At 43.6% G+C, this 19,231-nt stretch overlaps 1 protein-coding gene and 1 non-coding gene across 3 annotated transcripts in view; both read left to right on the forward strand.

The window, feature by feature from the left end:
* GALNT17 (polypeptide N-acetylgalactosaminyltransferase 17) overlaps positions 1-18,833 on the forward strand; it is a 447,808-nt gene extending 428,975 nt beyond the window's left edge. For both annotated transcript variants that reach the window (XM_004460693.5, XM_071211180.1), the window contains 2 exons: positions 16,393-16,560; positions 17,314-18,833. In XM_004460693.5, coding sequence (XP_004460750.1) covers positions 16,393-16,560; positions 17,314-17,442 — 297 coding nt within the window. In that variant the 3' untranslated portion in view covers positions 17,443-18,833. The remainder of the gene's footprint in view (positions 1-16,392; positions 16,561-17,313) is intronic.
* Positions 2,509-2,615, forward strand: LOC111764695 (U6 spliceosomal RNA). Its single transcript, XR_002797244.2, has one exon. It is a non-coding gene; the product is annotated as a U6 spliceosomal RNA (small nuclear RNA).
* Positions 18,834-19,231: the final 398 nt, after the last annotated feature.

The following is a 19,231-nucleotide window of genomic DNA, read 5'->3' on the forward strand; positions in this document are numbered from 1 at the left end:
CTTCACACAATCCTGCTCCGTTCTGCTCCGACGTTAATTCTTTCGTGGTGACACTGACAGGTGTTAAATTTTTGTGTGTTCTTGTATCCAACAGCTACATATGGTATGTATACTACCATATGCCTCCCCTCTTCCGCAGATCTCACTGTGTATTGCCAAAGGTCATTCTTCGTAAACAAAAGGTTTATGAGGAATGGGAATAGAAAGCCCTATCTTTTATTAAGCCAGGCGTTGTGACTGATGCTTTCATTAGTGTTATTATTTTATTTAACCATCATAACATACCTATCAGGCAGCTATTACATACCTGCTTTACAAATACTCAAGTTCATAGAAATGGCAAAGTCTAGCTAGAGTGTGGCTTCTAGGGGCTTCATGCAAGGGTCACAGCCTGTAGGAGCACTTGGCTTCCATCACGAGGGGGTCCTCCAGTGCTTAGAGCTGACCTCACCAGCAGGATATGTAGCTACCTTCAGTAGCTTTGAAATGCAGCAGGTCTCCAGATAAGGAGAGTAGCTCTACCCCACTGCAGACATCTTTGTGTTTGCCCCAGGAGCTAGTTGATGGAATAGGAAAACTTTCCTCCCTGCATCTGCAGTGAATGCTTTTGTTGATGGCTCTGATAAGTTTTGCATTAAACAAAACCTATTTAACTTTGTTGAGCCCAGTGTTTCTTTGATTTATTTGAATGCAAAACCCCCTGTTTCACATAACACCTATAAACATCTTGTGGGCCTGATATTTTGTAGAAGGCATGTTGGGAATTGCTGGTCTAGGTTATTCTTTAGTTAGTTCTCAGCACATTGGCTGACCCATTAGTCAGACCACCTGGGTTGGAATCCCAGCTGTCCTGCTTATTAGCCATAACCTTGGGCAAGATAATAAAACTTCCTGTCCTTCAGTCTCCTTCTTGGTGACATGAAGATAATAAATAGTGTCTAGCTTAGAGAGGTGTGTTTTCAGTTAAATTAGTTAAAAGTACTGAGATAAGTGCTTTGACACATACAATGTAAGAAAAGATGCCTACAGTGATGACAACCAGGCCTTGGAAAACCTTCAGTTTTGCAAGAAAGATTCAATTTTGTGTGGAAGATTCTACAGGCCTTAAAAAATCCAAGTAGCAATGGCTTGGCACTGCTGTGAAAACTGACTACCTCAAGGCACTTTGAGTACCTCAGGTTCGTGTGTGTAAAATGGGAAGATTGACTAGTGACTAAGGCCCTTTCCAACTCTCACATTTTCTAAAACATGAGATATCCAGCATTCAGCTAGACCTTCTAGCATGGTTCAGCTCTTTAAGCAAATGTTTGAGGAAGTCACTTGGAAAGATGAATGAGACATAGAGGCTCCTACCATGCAGAAATTCACAGTTCATTAAGATGTTATTGTATAGAATAGGCTAAGTCCAACCACTGTTTTTTTTTTCACTTATGAAATCAATTTGGGAAGCCTTGGACATAATTATGAACATGACTATGCAACTGATGACACCAATTTTCCCCTATAGAAAAATAGCTAGATGATATTTATTGGGCACCCTTAAATGCCAGACACTGTTCTGATCACTGTATGTACACTAATTCATCTAGCCTTCAGACCAACCCTATGAATTAGGAATCGATTTGGTTTTCTGATGCGATAATCTCTGCCACATTTCAAAGCATATAATACCCTCAAGTCTTGTGCTATTGTGTCTTTCTTATCTTTCTTCATTAATTGAGTCCTTTTATAAGATGCCAGAATATCCAAATCTCAGGTATAGTTTGGAAATTAATAACTTCCTTCTGCCTGGAATTTCATAATACCCCATAGAAAAATATTTTGTTCTTTCTTGCATTATTTCTGAGAGGGCTCCCATCAGTCATATTTCAATGCTGGACAAACTAAGTCCCCAGGACTCAAAAGGTTGGAAATCAGAGAGTATGAGGAGGGGAGTGACCAAACTTGAGGCTGACTGAATAGGCCGGAGGCAGATAATGTAGAGCCCTATATGGATTATTGATGAGTTTGAACTTTTATGCCAGCCTCCACAGGGAGCCATGGAAAGGTTTTAACAAGGGGCTTGGGGCATATATTAGAAAGATCACTTGGGCTGCAGGTTGGAGAATGGGTTATAAAGGTCTAGAACTGAAGTTAAGAGACTGGAGCAGTGGTCTTGGCAAATGTCAATGGTTGGCTGAACTCAAGTAATGGCAGTAGTGACATAGTGAGAGGAAGACAAATGCAAAAGATGATTAGGGATAAAATTAGATTTATACTAAGTACTCAAGTACAAATTCCAAATGATTTATAGATCTAAATGTAAAATATGAAACTATACAAATACTAGGAAAACAAGAAAACAAGTAAATTCCTTTTTAATATTGATGTAAGGAAAAGCTTCCTAAGTATAACTAACAATCCAGAGGCACTAAAAGAAAAGATTGATCTATATGACTGTATTAAAATACAATGAAAATTTTTGCATGGCCAAGAAAACACCATAAAGAGAGTCAAAAGTCAACTGACGTGTTCACTTCAGCAGCACAAATACTAAAATAGGAATGACACAGAGAAGATTAACTTGGCCCCCACACAAGAAAAACACACAAATTTGTAAAGCATTCCATGTTTTCACTTAGTATCTTCAGAACCTTGTGATAAGCAGTGATTTCTTAGACTTTATACCAAAAACAACAAAAGAAAAAATAGATAAAAGTAACTTCATCAAAATTACAAACTTTTATGTATCAAAGGACTTCATTATGAAAGTAAAAAGACAACCTACAGAATGGGAGAAAATATTTGGAAACCACTTATGTGATAATAGTTTAATAGCCAAACAACACAATTCAAAAAGGGGCAAAGGACTTGAATAGACAGTTCTCCAAAGAAGATATACACATGACCAAAAAGATCATGGAAAGATGCTCAACATCATTCACCATTAGGGAAATGCAAATCAAAACTGCAATGAGATAACATTTCATACCTGCTAGAATAGCTACTATTTAAAAAGTAGAAAATAAGTTTTAGAGATGATGTGAAGAAATTCATTGTTGGTGGGAATGTAAAATGGTATAGCCTCTAGGAAAACCAGTTCAGCAATGTCTCAGAAAACTAGGATTAAGTACCATATGACTTGGCAATCTCATTTCTAGATACGTACCGAGAAGAATTGAAAGCAGGAATTGGATCAGATATGTGCACACACATGTTCATAGTGCTATTATTCACAATTGCCAAAGATGGAAGCAACCCAAGTGTTCCTCCATGAAGAATGGATAAACAAAATGTGGTATATACATCCAATGGAATATTATTCAGCCATAAAAAGGAATGGGGTTCTGATAACATGTGATAATGTGGATGAACCTTGGAAACATTGTGTTGAGTGAAATAAGCCAGGCACAGAAGGACAAATATTGTGTGATCTCACTGATAAGAAATAATTAGAATAAACAAGCCCATAGAGTTAGAAGCTAGAATACAGGTTACCAGGGGCCAGGGTGAAGGTAGGGAATGGGGAGTTAATGCTTAATTTTTGCAGAATTTCAGTTTGGGGTGATGGAAAAGTTTGGATAATGGATGGTAATGAAGGTAGCTCTTCATTGTGATTGTAAGTAACACCACTGAATTATATATTTGAATGTAGTTAAGGGGAAATTTTAGATTGTATTACTATTACTAGAATAAAAATTTAAAAAATAGAACTGTACAACACAAACAGTGAACCCTATTGTAAACTACAGATTATAATTCATAGTATAATTATAATAATATATTCTCATCAGTTGTAACAAAGGTACCACATTAAATTTGGTAACAAAGAAGCCATAGGTGAGAGTACTTTCAGCAGAGCTTGCTAGGAAGCCAACTTGGAGTGAGTGCAGGAGAGAAAGGGAGTGGAGGTGGGGAAGACTATGATGGCAAGAACTCTCAGGAAGCTTGACTGTAAAGGAGAGAAGGGAAATGGGATAGCAGTGAGGGACTGTGGACACCAGGGTTGGTCTTATTAAATTATGAGGCATTAGGTATAGATGTAGATGTAGACATAGACGTAGACATGCCCCCAAAGAATTGAAACAGGGACTCAAACAGATATTTGTACACCCAGGTTCATGGCAGCATTATTTCCAATAGCCAGAAGTTGGAAACAACTTAATACCCATCAGCAGATGAATGGATAAACAAAATGTGCTATATACACACAATGGAATATTATTCAGCCCTTAAAAGGAACGAAGTTTGAAGACGTGTTACAAATGAGTGAACCTTAAAAACATTATGCTAAGTGAAGTAAACCAGACCCAGAAGGACAAACATTGTATGATTCCACATACATAAAATATTTAGGATAAGCCAATAAAGACACACAGAAAGTAGATGGGAGGTTACCAAGGGCTGGGAGGGGAATGGGAAGTTGTTTCTTAATGAGTGCAGAGTTTCTGTTTGGGACAATGAAAAAGTTTTAGTAATGAATGGTGGTGCTGGTAGTAGAACATTGTGAATATGATTAGTATCATTGGATTGTCCACTTAATGGTTAAAATGGCTAGTTTAATGTTCTATGTCTAGGTTATCATTAATAATAATAATAATAATAATAATAAAAACATCAGGACAGAGGGGAACTTGAAAGCCTCTTTAAGGGCAGGGTGAAGGGACGGTGCCAGGAGAGCAGAAGGAACTAAACATAAAGGGACAGGTTTTTTTTTTTCTAAAACATTAGTAGAAAATCTAGAGAACACTGAGGATTAATGATCAGAAAGTAGATGTTCTGTCATTTTAATTTGAGCAAAACTGCACCAAACACTAAATTTCCCTTGGTCAAATTATGGGGTGTAGCAGAAATTTAGGCGGTTTTTTTTTTTTAGAGAGAGATTTATGAGCTCACTTCAATGGGAAAATATGGAAATTTCCTGACCTGCCAGCTGGGTTTACCTTTCCAAGAACTACATTTTCTAGCTTACCTAGTATAGCTTGCAATGTTAAAAGTCCCAATATCCAGGGAGGGGTATTCTTTTAGGGAATTCCAGGGAAGTAGTCTTCCTGATTGAGGTGTGTGGCACATGGTGGACAGTCTACAAATGTTTACTATTGAATGAAGAGTAAACAAGAAATTAATGAATAAATGTAGGCAGGGAAGGGAGCCCGATGCTTCTGTTGGAGCAGGGTGGGGGTCAGGGCGAAAGCAGTCTGGCACAGGCTCCAGGGTCCACCTGTGAGCTCAGTGGGAGGGTGGAGATGGTCAACATGAGAGTACCCAGCCCAGTTCAGGAGGTCCACAAAATGGAGATGGAGAAGCCACTTGTGCCAAGGGATTTTGACTTCTAGACTAGAGAGAAAGAGAGACACTATAGTCCCTTCTGAGGAAGAGAACCAGGAAGTGCACCCACTTTTTTTTTGAGAGTTCATTCTACAGTTTATTTGTATGTCCCACGATGACTTGTCCCAAATGCTGAATTCAAAAGAAAGACTGCAGTTCCTCAGCATTAGCATTAATTTATGGTAACAGGCATTTCTTTTCATGCACTCACTTTTGCAAGGTCATTATCCTTGGTTAAATAATGTTGTGTAAATGAATAGACCCAGAACCATCCCTGGCATAGAGTTTGGGTGATGCTGGGAAGCGGAACCCGAATCTCAGAACATCTATAAACACAGACTTCCATGTGGACATCGTCACCCCTCTGCAAGGATGCTGGCTCTGCATTCCAGGATGATTGAAGCTGACCAAGGCCATCTTAGCAGAGGGTTTGTCTGGGGTTGGTGGGGAGCATGCTGGGAGCAGAAATAGGAGAAGCTCATCTGTCCCTACTGCAGAGGTATGAAGGAGGGGCAGTGCATCCAAGATGAGAGACCACGAGAGCTAAGGAATGGGGTGTCCGTGGAGCACAGGAGTGGCATTGGGGATGCAGAGAAGAGACACCAAGAGTCCAATTCAAGGCTCAATGCTTCCGAGAATCCTGTCCAGCCCAGGCAAAGTCACATAGGATATGGGCCAACCCAAAGTAACAGAGAAGATAAGAGGCTGGCAGGAGCAGAGGAGCAGCAGACCCTAGCCTCCCTTAGGTCATGGACCCAACACAAGCACTTAACGGAGCCAGCCTAAGAGCCCACGGAGCTGGGGAGCTCCTGGGGGTTCTCTGTTGCCCTGCAGTATTGTTGAAGAGCTTGGGGCATCTAATCTTGCACAAATCTGGCCCAGCTCTGGGAGAGAACATGAAGCCTGGAGTCACTGGGTGCTAGGCAAGAGACAGAGGTGGGAAAGGCTGATGGCGTGAGGCCCCACTGTGGCCCACTCAATAGAGAAGAAAGTGAGACTGGTGAAGCAGAAATAAGACCCCAATTCCTCTCAAGAGGGTATCATCAGGGGAAATTACCCGTAACCAATAAAAAGGGCTTACCATGTACTGCATAGTTCTCTCCCTGAATTTTATAACCCTATAATTATTTCCATCTTAAGATGAGGAAACAGTCCCATGGGGATAAAGTATCTGGCCCAGGGCCATGAAACTATTAAGCTGCAAACTCTAAAGCAGGTCCTGGAGTCCTGGTCCTTAACCATTGTGCAGTCCTGCCTTTTGGATGACACAGAGCAGAGGTGCATTTGCTGTTCTGCTTGGCAGAATAAGAAGGTGAGACAGATAAACAGGGGTTCAGATTTAACTTAGATGATGCTAAAAAGGGAGCAAAGCGTTTTCCAGCTTCCTGCTCTGCACCAGGAAGGAGTCCTGCCTTGCAGCTTCCATACAGAGCAGACCCTTAGATAAGAAAGAAAGGCTTATGTTACCAGTGCACTATCTTATTGAAAATAGTCTTTGCTCCTCTACCCCTTCTAGCCGTCAAGGCTGAGCATCTAACCCTGGGAAGTCAAGTGGACCCTGTTGCCTGTCATTCCCTCTCTCGAAGGTTCTTCTGGCCCTCATCCTGCTGCTCCCCGCTTCAGGCCCCCCTCCAGGAGGCCCCCAGCTCTCTCCACAAGGCTGTGTGGGCCAGGCCCTGCCATCCCCACCCTCCATTGACTGTGCCCCCTGATCCAGCCATTCTGGGCCCTCCCTTTTACAAGAAAACCAACCCAGGGTTTTGTGACACAAACATTTCTCCCCATGCCAAATAGCACCTGCAGCTTCTGAAAAATTGATGCTTTAGCCAAGCAGGATGAGTCATAATGATGAAAGAGAGAAAGACTGGGGGAGGGAGGCCCTTGGGATCACCCAGACCCCAGGAGCGAGCACTCTGCAGAGCACGTAGCTGGTTCTTGAGCATGTGTTCTAAGCTCCCAGACACATTTCAAAAATCAACCTTGTTGAGGTTAGTGCAGTAATCTGTATCCTGTTAGGTGTACAGTTTGATGAGTTTTCACAGATGTACCCACCTGTCAATCTACCACAACAATCAGAGTTACTATATTTCTATCACCCCCAAAGATTTCCTCATGCCTTTTGCAGTCCTTCCTTTTCTCTGCCCCCAGCTGTCAGGCAGCCACCAGTCATCCTCTTTGAGATAAATTTTGGAGAAATTTTTTTTCTACATGCAGTTTGGGATCTGGCATTGAAGTGTCCCAAAGGCAGGGTACTCTGTAGATGTCAAAAGGCCAGTGGATAGTGCTAAATGCATGATATTTAGCATTTATCAAAACCCGTAAATCTTTACTACACAAGGGTGAACCCTCATGTCAACTATAGGCTTTAGTAATATTTATGGACTGTAACAAATGCACCAAACTGTATCATCAACTGTAACAAATGCACCAAACTAATGCAAGATGTTACCAATTACGGGAAACTGTTTGCGGGGGGATGGGGGACATTCTGTTCTATCTTTGCAATTTTTCTGTAAACCCAAAGCTGCTCTAAAAATAAAGCTTATTATTTTTTTTAAAAAGGGCAGTAGGACAGAGCATCTTCCCAGGCCTCTGCTGGCTCATTCGTGCCCTGGGTCTTGGCTCTCCAGGGCCCTGTGAGGGCTCATGTTCAAGGCCGGGCTGCCTTGTCTTTTGTCCTTCCCACATGTCCAGGACAATGAAGGAGAAGGTCTATTTGTTTTTAAGAACATGTGTACGTGTAGATATATAGTAACAAGAAATCAAATAAATTCACTCTAAAGCGGGCTTGGGTCCATGGAACACAGCTCTCTGTTTCCCGTGAAGAAGCTGGGCAAACTGCAGTTTTCATTAAGCCTTGGTTTTCTGCAGTGACTATGACTAACTCTAAAGTAATGAGAACAGCTCTTAATATGAAAGCAATTGTAAGCCATGATTTTATTGACAAGTCGATGGATTTTGCTGTGTTCCAGCCTCATTCTGCAATTGTTCAGCTGGGTTTTGTTTATCTGGCTATAGCCTGCATATTGTAGTTTTCCCTCAAGGCTGTTAAATTTGGGTTAATAGTTGCATGTGTCTCTTAGATCATCTCACCTAGAAAGTTCTTTTTTCCCGTAAATGAGAATTAATTGTATTTGAGCTCAGAGGTTTTCTTACTAATGCATTAGGGTTGTGGATAATGACATTCATTTTCCTCTTGGGCCCAGCAGCCAAACCTAGAATAATCTCATTCAGTTCAAAAGGTACTTGTAGAACACTTGCTTTTTTCAAGGTTCTTGTTAATTTTTTTTTTTTTTTTTTTGGATCCTCATGCTACATAAAGATGGATAGGAGGTTCCTATCCTGAACATACACCTATAGAACAAGAAAAGATACATTCATAAAATACAAAGTGATGTGAGTTGAAAGAGATCACAGGAGCTGGAGGCTGTGGAACCAGTGACGATAAGGGATAGGGTTGGAGTGAGAGTAGAAGACAGGTCAATTTGGCTGCTTTTGAGAAATCTCAAGCCTTCTGTCTGATTAAGGTAGGAAATCAAGAATTAAGCTTGAAAATGTAACTTGGGGCTCTATAGTGGAAGATCATGGTAAAAGGTTTATTCTTTAATTTGTGGACAGTGGGGAGCAATTGAAGTTTTTGAGTCAGGTAGTAATATCCTCTGAACCTGCAGGATTGGGTAGGATAGATTGGAACTGAGAAGGCCAGGAAACAGCAGGACCTGTTACAAAGCTACTGTTAAGTCTTCACAGAATATCCACACCTGGAATTTTAGGAAGAAACATGTGAGAGGGACATTTGTGGAGGAAAAATTATAGGACTTGCAACTTTGTGGATGAGAGAATGAGAGAAAGGGAATGGGTGAAGGTGATTCAAGTTTGCGTGTCTAGAACCATGAGGAGAGATTATAGCTACAGGTATATAGCAGGAAACAGTTGCCTTTTGGCCATATCTTGAGGAGTGAATGTTGACTAGTTTCAGGCAGTCACAAACTCAGACAAAGATCTTTGCCCCTTGGCTCTCCAGTGGAGTCCATGGTCTATGAATATCTGCTTTTCCTCCTGTTAGCTACAGTGAGTATCATATTAAAATGATAAATTCCCACAGATGTTTAGATACTTTGAAGGGCCACCCCACTAAACTAAAACGTAATTCTAGATAAACTATAACAAAACACAATTTTAAAACCTTGTTAGGCTCACAAGAAATCAGTTGTATCAATTAGTGTTTGTTGTATAACAGAGCACTCCCAAGAAATTTTCAGGTAAACAAAACGAGGGCATTTACAATGATAGTCACCAAAGGAACACTTAAAAGAATGTACTTTAAGAAGAAGGAAAATGACCCCAGAAGAATGTCTTGAGACAAGAATGAATTAGAAGCAAAGAAATCATAAATATGTAAGTAAACCTAACCAAACACGTCTTCATAAAATAATATGAATAATACCTAAATTGGGGGGAAAAAGACATAACCAAAATACTGAACAGTTCAGACAAGTCACTGGAGGTCCTTGAATTTTTTTAGTGTGGGTGAATATTAAGAGATTGAATAACATTAGATATTGCTAAGTGTTTTGGTATTCATAGTTAAATTTCAAGACTAAATGATAAAATAATAGAAATAGAGTATAACTTCAAATTCTGTTGAGGAGAACAATGAAATATTCTAACAAATAAAACAAGCCTCAACTAATCTAAATTAATACAAAAAAATTAGAAAAAGGAAACAGAAAGATGGACAAACAGAAAGCACAAAGAGAGATAGTAGAAATATATCCAAATATATTATTAATCACAATAAATATAAATATTTAGAACTCTCCAGCTAAAAGATAGAGATTGTCATGTGAAATTTATTTTAAAATCCAGCAGTAATCTGTTTTCAAGAAACACATCTAAAACATAAGGAAAAAAAAATGTTAAAAGTAAAAAGTCAGAAAATAGTATGGCAGACAAATTCTAAAGAGCATAAAGCCTGAGTAACTAAATTAATATCAAACAAAATGCATTATTTAAGATGAACTGTGCCATTTTATGATTATAAAAGATTCAGTTTATCAGGAAGATAGAATAGTTCTTAACTTGTATGCACCTCTCAAATCTGTTGTTTTATCAGTTCCACATTTTCCATCTTGTCCTACTGCAGTCTCTTCTCCACTCAGCAGCCAGTGTGGCCGTACTAAAATTCAGATATCTCCTCATTATATAGCCCAGTTCTAGAGCATTATGTGCCCATATAGTACCTTCTCATCCCACTATACCCTTTCTTCCCTACCTCTCCCCCATTACACAAGCTTTATTCCACCATGGTGAACTTGCTTACATCCTCCAAAACACCACATTTTCTCCTTTCTCCAGGCCTTGGACGTACGGCTCCCTCTGACTCGTCTGCCCTTCTCCACACCCTCTTGGTTGGCTAACACAATTAGGGCTTGGCTTAAACACCCCCTCTTCTTGGAATCCTTTTCTGACCACCCTCTTTTGGATTAAAGCATCTCCTGTTCTGGTTCTAAGAACACTCTTAGTATATTCCATATTAGTTTTCCTACATTGTCATCATTGCTTCTTTACTTACCTGCCTCCCTGACTAAGCTGCCGTCTGCTTGAAGGCAGATACTATGTCATTCATTCACTATTTCAACAAATATTTATTGAACACTTACTATGTACTAAGAACTCTTTTAAAAGTTAGGGGTAGAGTATTGAACAAAAAAGCATTCGTGAGTTCTTTTGGTAGTGGAGTAAACCAGATACAAAACTATATAAATAAGGAACTCATATAGTCTGTTATGAGGTAATAGGTGCCTAGGAGAGAAGTAAAGGAAGGAAAGGGATAAGGAGTAGGTGGTAGAAGTGAAATTGCTCAAGGGAATGCCTCACCAAGAAAATTATATTTGAGCAGAAACTTGAAAGAAGTGAGGGAGTGATCTATTTAAATATCTGAAGGAAGAGCGTTTGATAGAGAATAGCCAATACAGTCTCTGAGCAGCTTAGCATGCTCACAGATCAACAAGTAAGTCAATGTGGCTGGCGTGAAAGGAGCAAGGGGCAGAGTGGTGGGAGTTGTGTTCAGGGAGCTATTATTAGTTTGCATCATGTCTTGTAGTCCATTGTAAGGATTTTTTACTTTTGAGTGATATTAGAAGGCTTTGGAGGCTTTTGAGCAGAGGAATTTCATGATCTGACTCAATTTTAAAGTCATAGAATTTTAAATAACATAATTTCTAAATCATACTCTGGATGATAGGATGAAAAAAAAGAATGAGAGAGGCAAGGGAGGGAGCTGGTAGACAAGTTAGGAGGACATTGCTTTAATCTAGTCAAAAGAAGAAGGGTGGCCTGTGACCTAGCATTGAGGGTAAATTCTGGATATAGTTTGCCAATAGATTAAATATGGTGGGCTGGGCCATACAAAGAGCCAAGTTAAGGATGAAGCCAAAGTGTTTGGCCTCAGCAACTGGAAAGATGGAGTTGTCATTACCAAGCTGTAACAGATTCTGGATGAGTGTCTAGGATACACAGGAGAGAATAGGTTTGGTTTTGGTCATATAAACTTGAAATGCTTACTAGACATTCAATTGTCAAGGAAGCAATTGAGTACATGAATTTGGAACTGAGGGGAAAGTTTAGTCTGGAGATAGAAATTTAACTTTTAGCATAGTTAGCCAATTAATTAGCATTTGGATGCTATTTAAAGTCCTGAGAATGGACAAGCTCACCTAGAGAGTAGGTGTAGAGAAAGAAGAGGTTGTATCACCCGCATCTAGCAGAGCATCTGGCCCATTATTGCCGTTCAACAATAGGACTAAGAAAAAGCAATTGAAATTGATAATTAATGGATTGTGGTGACCTTTAAGAAAATTTCGGTGAAGTGATGGCGGAACTGCAAGGCATTACAGAATAAAAGAGGAAATCCAAGAAGAAAATTAGCAGGTAACTAGAACTGTGACTGGAGAATATTTTCTTGGCATAAAGAGCTGGTTATGTTTGTAGGCTTATCAAATTGGAGAAATGAAAGAAAACTGAGAAACAATGCTTAGGGTTCCTGTAGAGTTGGGAGGGGACTGAAGGAGGTGAGGAGGAATGAAGAGAAACAGGTTTTGAGGAGTCAGGAAAGAGAACTTCTCAACAGAACATGAAGTAAGATTCTCTGAGAGCAGTGAGGGCACGAGAGGCTAGGATATTGAGAGGAAGAACATGTTTTTACAATCCAGGCCCTGGTGGGCGTGAGAGGGGTATTGAGATAGACAGACAAGGAATTGTGTGAAGTGCATGAAAAGATGAGAGAGCTGGAAAAGGCCTAGATACAGTTGAAATATGGATCTGAAGGGGTTTGATTGGTCCAGCACCCAGACCTAGCCAACAGGAGTTGCAGAGCCCATAGATCCAAGCAGCTGCAACATATCAGGGATGTCTGCCTGTGGCTAACAAAATGTCATGAAAACATTGCTTTCACTAGTAATGAACAACCTGAAAATGAATATAAGAAAACACTTTCACTTACAATAGCATCGGAAAGAATAAAATACTTAGGAATACGTTTAACCAAGAAGTGCAAGACTAATACAGTGAAAACCAAAGAAAATGATGTTGAAAGAAATGGAAGATCTAAATAACTGAAAAGACATCCATGTTCGTCAATTGGAAGACTTAATATTGTTAAGATGGAAATACTCCTCAAATTGGCCTACAGATTTAGTGCAATCCCTATAAAAATTCCAATAGCCTTTTTGCAAAAATGGACAAGCCAATCCTAAATTTATGTGGAAATGGAAGGAACCCAAAATAGCCAATCTTGAAAAAGAAGACCAAAGTTAGAGGACTCGCCCTTCTCGATTTCAAAACTTACAAAGAGACAGTAATCAAGACAGTGTGATACTGACATAAGGACAGACATATATAGACCAATGCAGTAGAATTGAGAGTCCAGAAACAAACTCTCACACAGTTATGGTCAATTGATTTTCCACAAAGATGCCAAGATCATTCGATGGGAGAGAATAATCTCATCAACAAATGGTGCCAAGAAAACTAAGTATCCACGTGCAAGAGAATGAAGTTGGATCCCTACCTCATAACATATGCAAAAATTAACTAAAATGAAACAAATATTTAAATATAAGAGCTAAAACTAAGAAACTCTTAGTAGAAAATGTAGGCATAAATCTTCATGCCCTTTAATTAGATAAAGTCATCTTAATGTAACACCAAAAGTGGAGGCAACCAAATAGAAAATAGATAAATTGAACTTCATCAAATGAAAAACTTTTGTTCTTCAAGGGACACTATCAAGAAAGGAGAAAACAACCCACAGAATGGGAGAAACTATTAGCAAAGCATATATCTGACAAGGGTTTAGAATCCAGAATATATAAGAACTCTTACAACTCAACAACAAAAGACAAATAACCCAATTTTTAAATGGACAAAGGATTCAAATCAACATTTCCCCAGAGAAGATATACACATGGCCAATAACCACATAAAAAGATGCTCATCATCATTAGCTATTAAGGAAATGCAATTCAAAACCATAATGAGATACCACTTCACACTCATTAGGATGGCTGTAATAATTTTTAAATGAAACAGAAAGAAAATAACAAGTGTTAACAAGGATGTAAAGAAAGTTGAAACCGCAGACACTGCTTGTGAGAATGTAAAACGTTACAGCTGTTTTGGAAAACAGTTTGGCAGTTCCTCAGAAAATTAAACTTAAGGGTTATCATATAACCCAGAAATTCTTCTCTTAGATATTTACCCAAGGACATTGAAAACATTTATCCATGCAAAAGCTTGTACATATATTGTTCATAATAACCAAAAAGTGGAAATAACTCAAATATCCATCAACTGATGACCAAATAAGCAAAATGGTCAAAATGAGATGATACAAACGCACACCTCAAAAAGAAAAGCAGAACATATAGATCCAGGGTACTTTAAAGACTTGATAGAGGGTAACTGGGGGGCTGGAAGAGTTAGAGAAGATATTGTGGAAGAGAGAACTCCTAGGGAGGTCGAAGCCAGAATGTTCTAGAAGAAGACAGATAAATAGCATCTCTAGGCTGGCAAAAAGCTGAAGCCAAGTCCTGGAGGCAGGAATGTCTGGGGAACATACATAGGGCAGGAAACAGAAGTCCTGAAGGATATGACATGAGGTCTCGGTGTAGGAGCGCGGGAGCAGTGGTTCAAAAGAGCACCCTGAAATCTTCCTGATCCAAGCCTGGGGCAAAAAGGGATATGGTTTGATGCCAGGCCCGAGCACTCACCAGCCTCCTTTGAGATGTGTTGGTCTGGTTTCCTCCCCCTGACTCCCTCCTAAAAGAATTCTCGAGTGGGCTCCTGGGACTTCCCTACTGAGCTAGGCCAGCCCAGCCAATGCAAACGGTCTAGCATTTTCGGTGTCTGAGAAACGCTTGCCCCTGAAAGGAAATCCTGCCCAGGACCCTCTCATCTGCCCCTGCCCACCCTGATGCCTGCTAGGCTTGGGGCTATTTGTTCTCTGCAGTTTCTAGCAACCTGGGACGCATTGTAACGCCCTGCCAGACCCCAGAAAGGAGAACCTCTAACTCCCGGTGGCATTTAGCTTCACTCTTTAAACATCTGGGTCACAGATATGCTCAGTTAATTAATGTTCTTAGAGCTACTCATTTGCCTGCTGGATAATAGATTGATTCATAATTTCAATAAGCAGCTGTGTATATCTTTCCCCTGAACATAAAGGCAGCTTGCTGTCATTCATCACTTTGCATTTGGCGCATTTAAATATATTCATGGAGACATTGTTTAGGGAGGGCGGGGGAGGGTTTCGGATTTTCTTACCATTTTGCCTCTGACAATTACTCTGATTCAGAACTAATTTGGGTTTAAAGCACATCTTCGTTGCATCTCTCTCAAGGGCACTCAGTAAACTCCCTGTCACTTGTGTCAGAGGGGAGCTGGCAGACTCCACTTTGGGGATCAAAGCAGAGGGTTTCTGAGGGGCTTTCCCCGGGAGAAGAGAAACCCTGCAGAGCGTCTTTCCACTCAGAAAAGAGCCCCTGGTGTCCACGACAGAGCTGCCTTCTTGCTTCATTCCTGAGTGTACTAGTCAGCCAAAGGGGTGCTGATGCAAAGTACCAGCACTCTGTTGGCTTTTATAAAGGGTATTTATTTGGAGTAAAACCTTTTAGTTACAAGGCCCTAAAGGGTCCAACTCAAGGTACCATAAGAGATACTTCTCACCCAATGCCTGTTGCCACATGTTGGAGCAAGATGGCGGACAATGTCTGCGAGGGATCAGTCTTCCTTTTTCTCTCTTAAGGCTCTGTGGACCCAGCTTCTTCTGATCTCAGCTGTAGGCTGGAAGGCCCATCTCTCTCCCTGGGGCTCGTTTCTTTCTGGTCTCAGCTGCTTTAGTCTCTTCACAAGGTCAGCTGTAAACTCTCAGGTGAAATTCCCCATCGGCGCGTCTCTCTTCCTGGGGCCTCTGCCATGTCTATGGAGCTCTCTCTCTTCCTTTGTGTTCTTCTCCATGTATCTACTTCTGTCTTCTTAAGTGACTATCCATTTATTAATATACAGCCCACCTAGGGGGCGAGCACTCAAACCGAGTTGCCCTAATGATGTGGACAAATCAAAGCCCTAATCTTGATTTAATAAAGTAAATGTGAAACCTCTGAATTTAATACCATCAAAGGGGAACAGACCAGTTGACAAACATGATCGATATCTCTTTTTGGAATTCATAAATAATATCAAACTGCCACACTGAGCCAGGGGAAACACCAGGCTCCTGGGAGGAGACCTAGGATGACCCATGCCAGCTGGGAGGAGGCCTTGCAGCTGTTGGCCAGGGAAGGCAGGCCATCAGTTCTCTGGGGACTCAAGGAGAAAGGCTAGGACGCAGCTGGGTGACCAGGTGTCTCGTGCCTCGATTTCCTCATCTGTAAAATGGGAAGGGTAATAGGCCCTCTCTCAGAGTCAATGGATGTAGGGGATGCTTTCGATACCTGTTAGCGGGCTTTGTTTTCATTTTTTAATTCTTAGATGCATTTCTCCTGTGTTCACGCCCCCCTCCGCCGCTCCCTGCTCTCTCCACAGCTCGCCCGCTTCACCAAGGAAGGCTTCCTGCACCTGGGAGCCCTGGGCACCACCACGCTCCTCCCTGACACCCGCTGCCTGGTGGACAATGCCAAGAGCCGGCTCCCCCAGCTCCTCGACTGTGACAAGGTCAAGAGCAGCCTGTACAAGCGCTGGAACTTCATCCAGGTGGGCGCTCCAGGGATCCGGGCTGTTGGCGTCCACCCCACAGGCCACAGAGGCTGATCTGGCTGCCCCACGGGGTCCCCGCAGGGTGCAGCCTGGAGCCAGGCCCCCAGCCCGCGGGCCTCGAGCGCTGTCAGGGGGGCTCTCTGCCCGAACCTCCCCTCCTGCAGCCCGGGATCGGCGCTAGGGCTGGGTCGGGGACTGGCCAGTCTTGAGAGGGGGGTGAGGGGGTCCTTTCCCTGAGGCCGCAGCTGACAGGGCTGGGAGAGCCAGACCTCAACTCTCCCAGGAAATTCCCCATCGGACCATTCTCCCCACCCCCACTCCCACCCCCTCCAGTGCCCACCCTCTGGTTTAGCCTCCCGAACTGGTAGAAGCTTACTTATTTTCTGACTTTAGGGGTCCCAAAGGAGGCCCTTGTGTTCTCATCTCCTGTGCAAGGAGTTCTGGTGGGCTTGGTTCCCCATGAGAAGCCACGTGCCGGGAACCACGGCAGTGGAGCCTGCCTCCCTTCCTCTCCCTCCCTCCAGTACTCCCATCCTCACTCCCTCATTCCTTCCCACCTCCCTTTCTCTCCCTCCCACACCTCCCTCTCTCTGGCTTTCTCTCTCTCCACTTTATAAAATTTTTTAAAATTTTATGGTATTTTATTTTTTATATTTTTTCTGTTTTCTATTTTATTTGTATTATTTTTTTAAATTAAGTTGTCTTCTTTATAAGGGTCTCTCCTTTTTTTTTTTATCCCCTCTCCCCCAGAATGGAGCCATCATGAATAAGGGCACAGGGCGCTGCCTGGAGGTGGAGAACCGGGGCCTGGCTGGCATTGACCTCATCCTCCGCAGCTGCACGGGACAGAGGTGGACGATTAAGAACTCCATCAAGTAGTGGGAAGGAGCAGGGGCCCTGGGCCTGGCCTCCGGGACAGGGTCTGTCTGTCCTCTGGACCAGCCGCACGAACGGAGAGACAGCAGGGGGCAGCCGGGTGCTGGCCCGGGGGCCTTCCGGGGCTTCTTCAGGGCAGTTTGGGGCCCCCCATGGAGACTCGGCGTCCCCGTCAGCTGCTCGGTGGTCTTCGAGGCTCCTGCACCCTGGAAAAGCCCCCAGCCCTTCTCTGGGAAGCCAGTCGCTGCGTCTTCTGCAGCCTGGCTGTGGGCCCTGGGACAAAGGAGCGAAACCGTCCACATCTCCTCCTGGTCATCTTCCCACCCCAGTGCCAGGTTCTGGGCCCGGCAGGACCCCGCCTCTGTCCCATCTCTTGGAGCTTCTGAACTCCACCCCAGCCCTCCACACACGGGAGGGAGGAGCCCAGCTACTTCCTCAGCCTGTCCCGCCCCTGCTCAGAGGAGGCACCGCTGTGTCCTCCGAGATTGGTCGTGCCCCGACGCCCACCCACAGGCCGGAGCAGCCATGGGCAGCCCAGGACCTTTCCACCAGGGGGGCTTTGTGTCTACTGTGTGGGCTACTGCCAGCCCCTCCCAGGGCCTGGGCCAGCGCTCCTGCCTGTGCCAGAGGGAGCCAGAGACCCGGAGAGGCAGAGCAGGCAGGCTGGTCCGAGCTGGGGGCCCGGGCTGCTGCCAGCGCCGCCTTGTGCCGGCCCGGGGGCTTTGACTCACTGAGGCTGGCCCTGGCAGAGCAGCAAGAGGCCTCAGCCCGAGCTCCCGGGCTCGTGTGAGCACAGCCGAGGGGGCCAGGAACCTAAGAGAGGCTCTGCGGCCGTCTTGTTTCGCACCCACTCTGCTGGTTGACGGGAGAAGGCAGTCGTTTCCTCTCTTAAGAGTAATACTTTTTTTTCTGATTGCCCTCTGGTTAGGGTGCACTTATAAATCAGAGTTAATATATGGCCGTGCGTGCATGCACCTGCGGATGTGTGCCTGCGTGGCAGGGTGTGTGCGGCAGTACGTGTGTGCATGCGTGTGTATGTGCGCGCGTCTGGGTGTGTGAACCTGAGTGCGTGGTAGAGCAGGCGTGGATGTGTGGCCTTGGGCTTGCCGCTTCAATTGCTTGCCTGGATCGGGTCAGGGCTGCTGAGAAGCCACGTGTCACTGGCCAAACGCAAGGCCGGGAGGACCTGGGCCGGCCTGGCTCCGTGTGGTGCCCCAGACAGGAAGGGTGTCCCTTCTGCCAGTTACCATCTCTCTCCCTCACGCTGTCCCGAGACCCCACCCTGCAGCTGCCTGGACCGGGGTCCACGTGTCTCATTCGGTGGCCTCTTACCGATGACCAGCCTCCTTCCCCATCCCTGACCTCGTGAAATAAACACATTAGCACTTCCCAAAGCAGTCGTGTTTGCGCCTTGATTCCTCCACAACCCGGGGCTGGGGAGGGGCGTTCCTGCGACGGCGGCAGAAGGCTGCTTTGGTTTGGGGAGGTTTGGTCTCCTTCAAGACAAAAAGCCCAAACCATGTGGTGTGAGGCTGAGACAAGGCCAGCCTGCCCTTGCTCATCCATTCTCCCCAAAGCAGGACAGAACTTGACACAGTGCTCGCCGACTGACCCCTTCCTTCACCCCAGGTCAGGAGGCTCAGGCTGGCGCAGAAAGCTGTATGGAAGATGCTGGAGGGGTGCCCTGGTCAGTTATCCTGACCCTCCACCCCTCTACCCCTGCTGCTGCAGCAAATTTCTCACTTCTCAAGACCCTGCAGCCTATGGTGGAAGCATCTGCCTCTCGGGTGTT

Source organism: Dasypus novemcinctus, chromosome 23, assembly GCF_030445035.2.
Source record: "Dasypus novemcinctus isolate mDasNov1 chromosome 23, mDasNov1.1.hap2, whole genome shotgun sequence".
NCBI classification, from domain to species: Eukaryota; Metazoa; Chordata; class Mammalia; order Cingulata; family Dasypodidae; genus Dasypus; species Dasypus novemcinctus.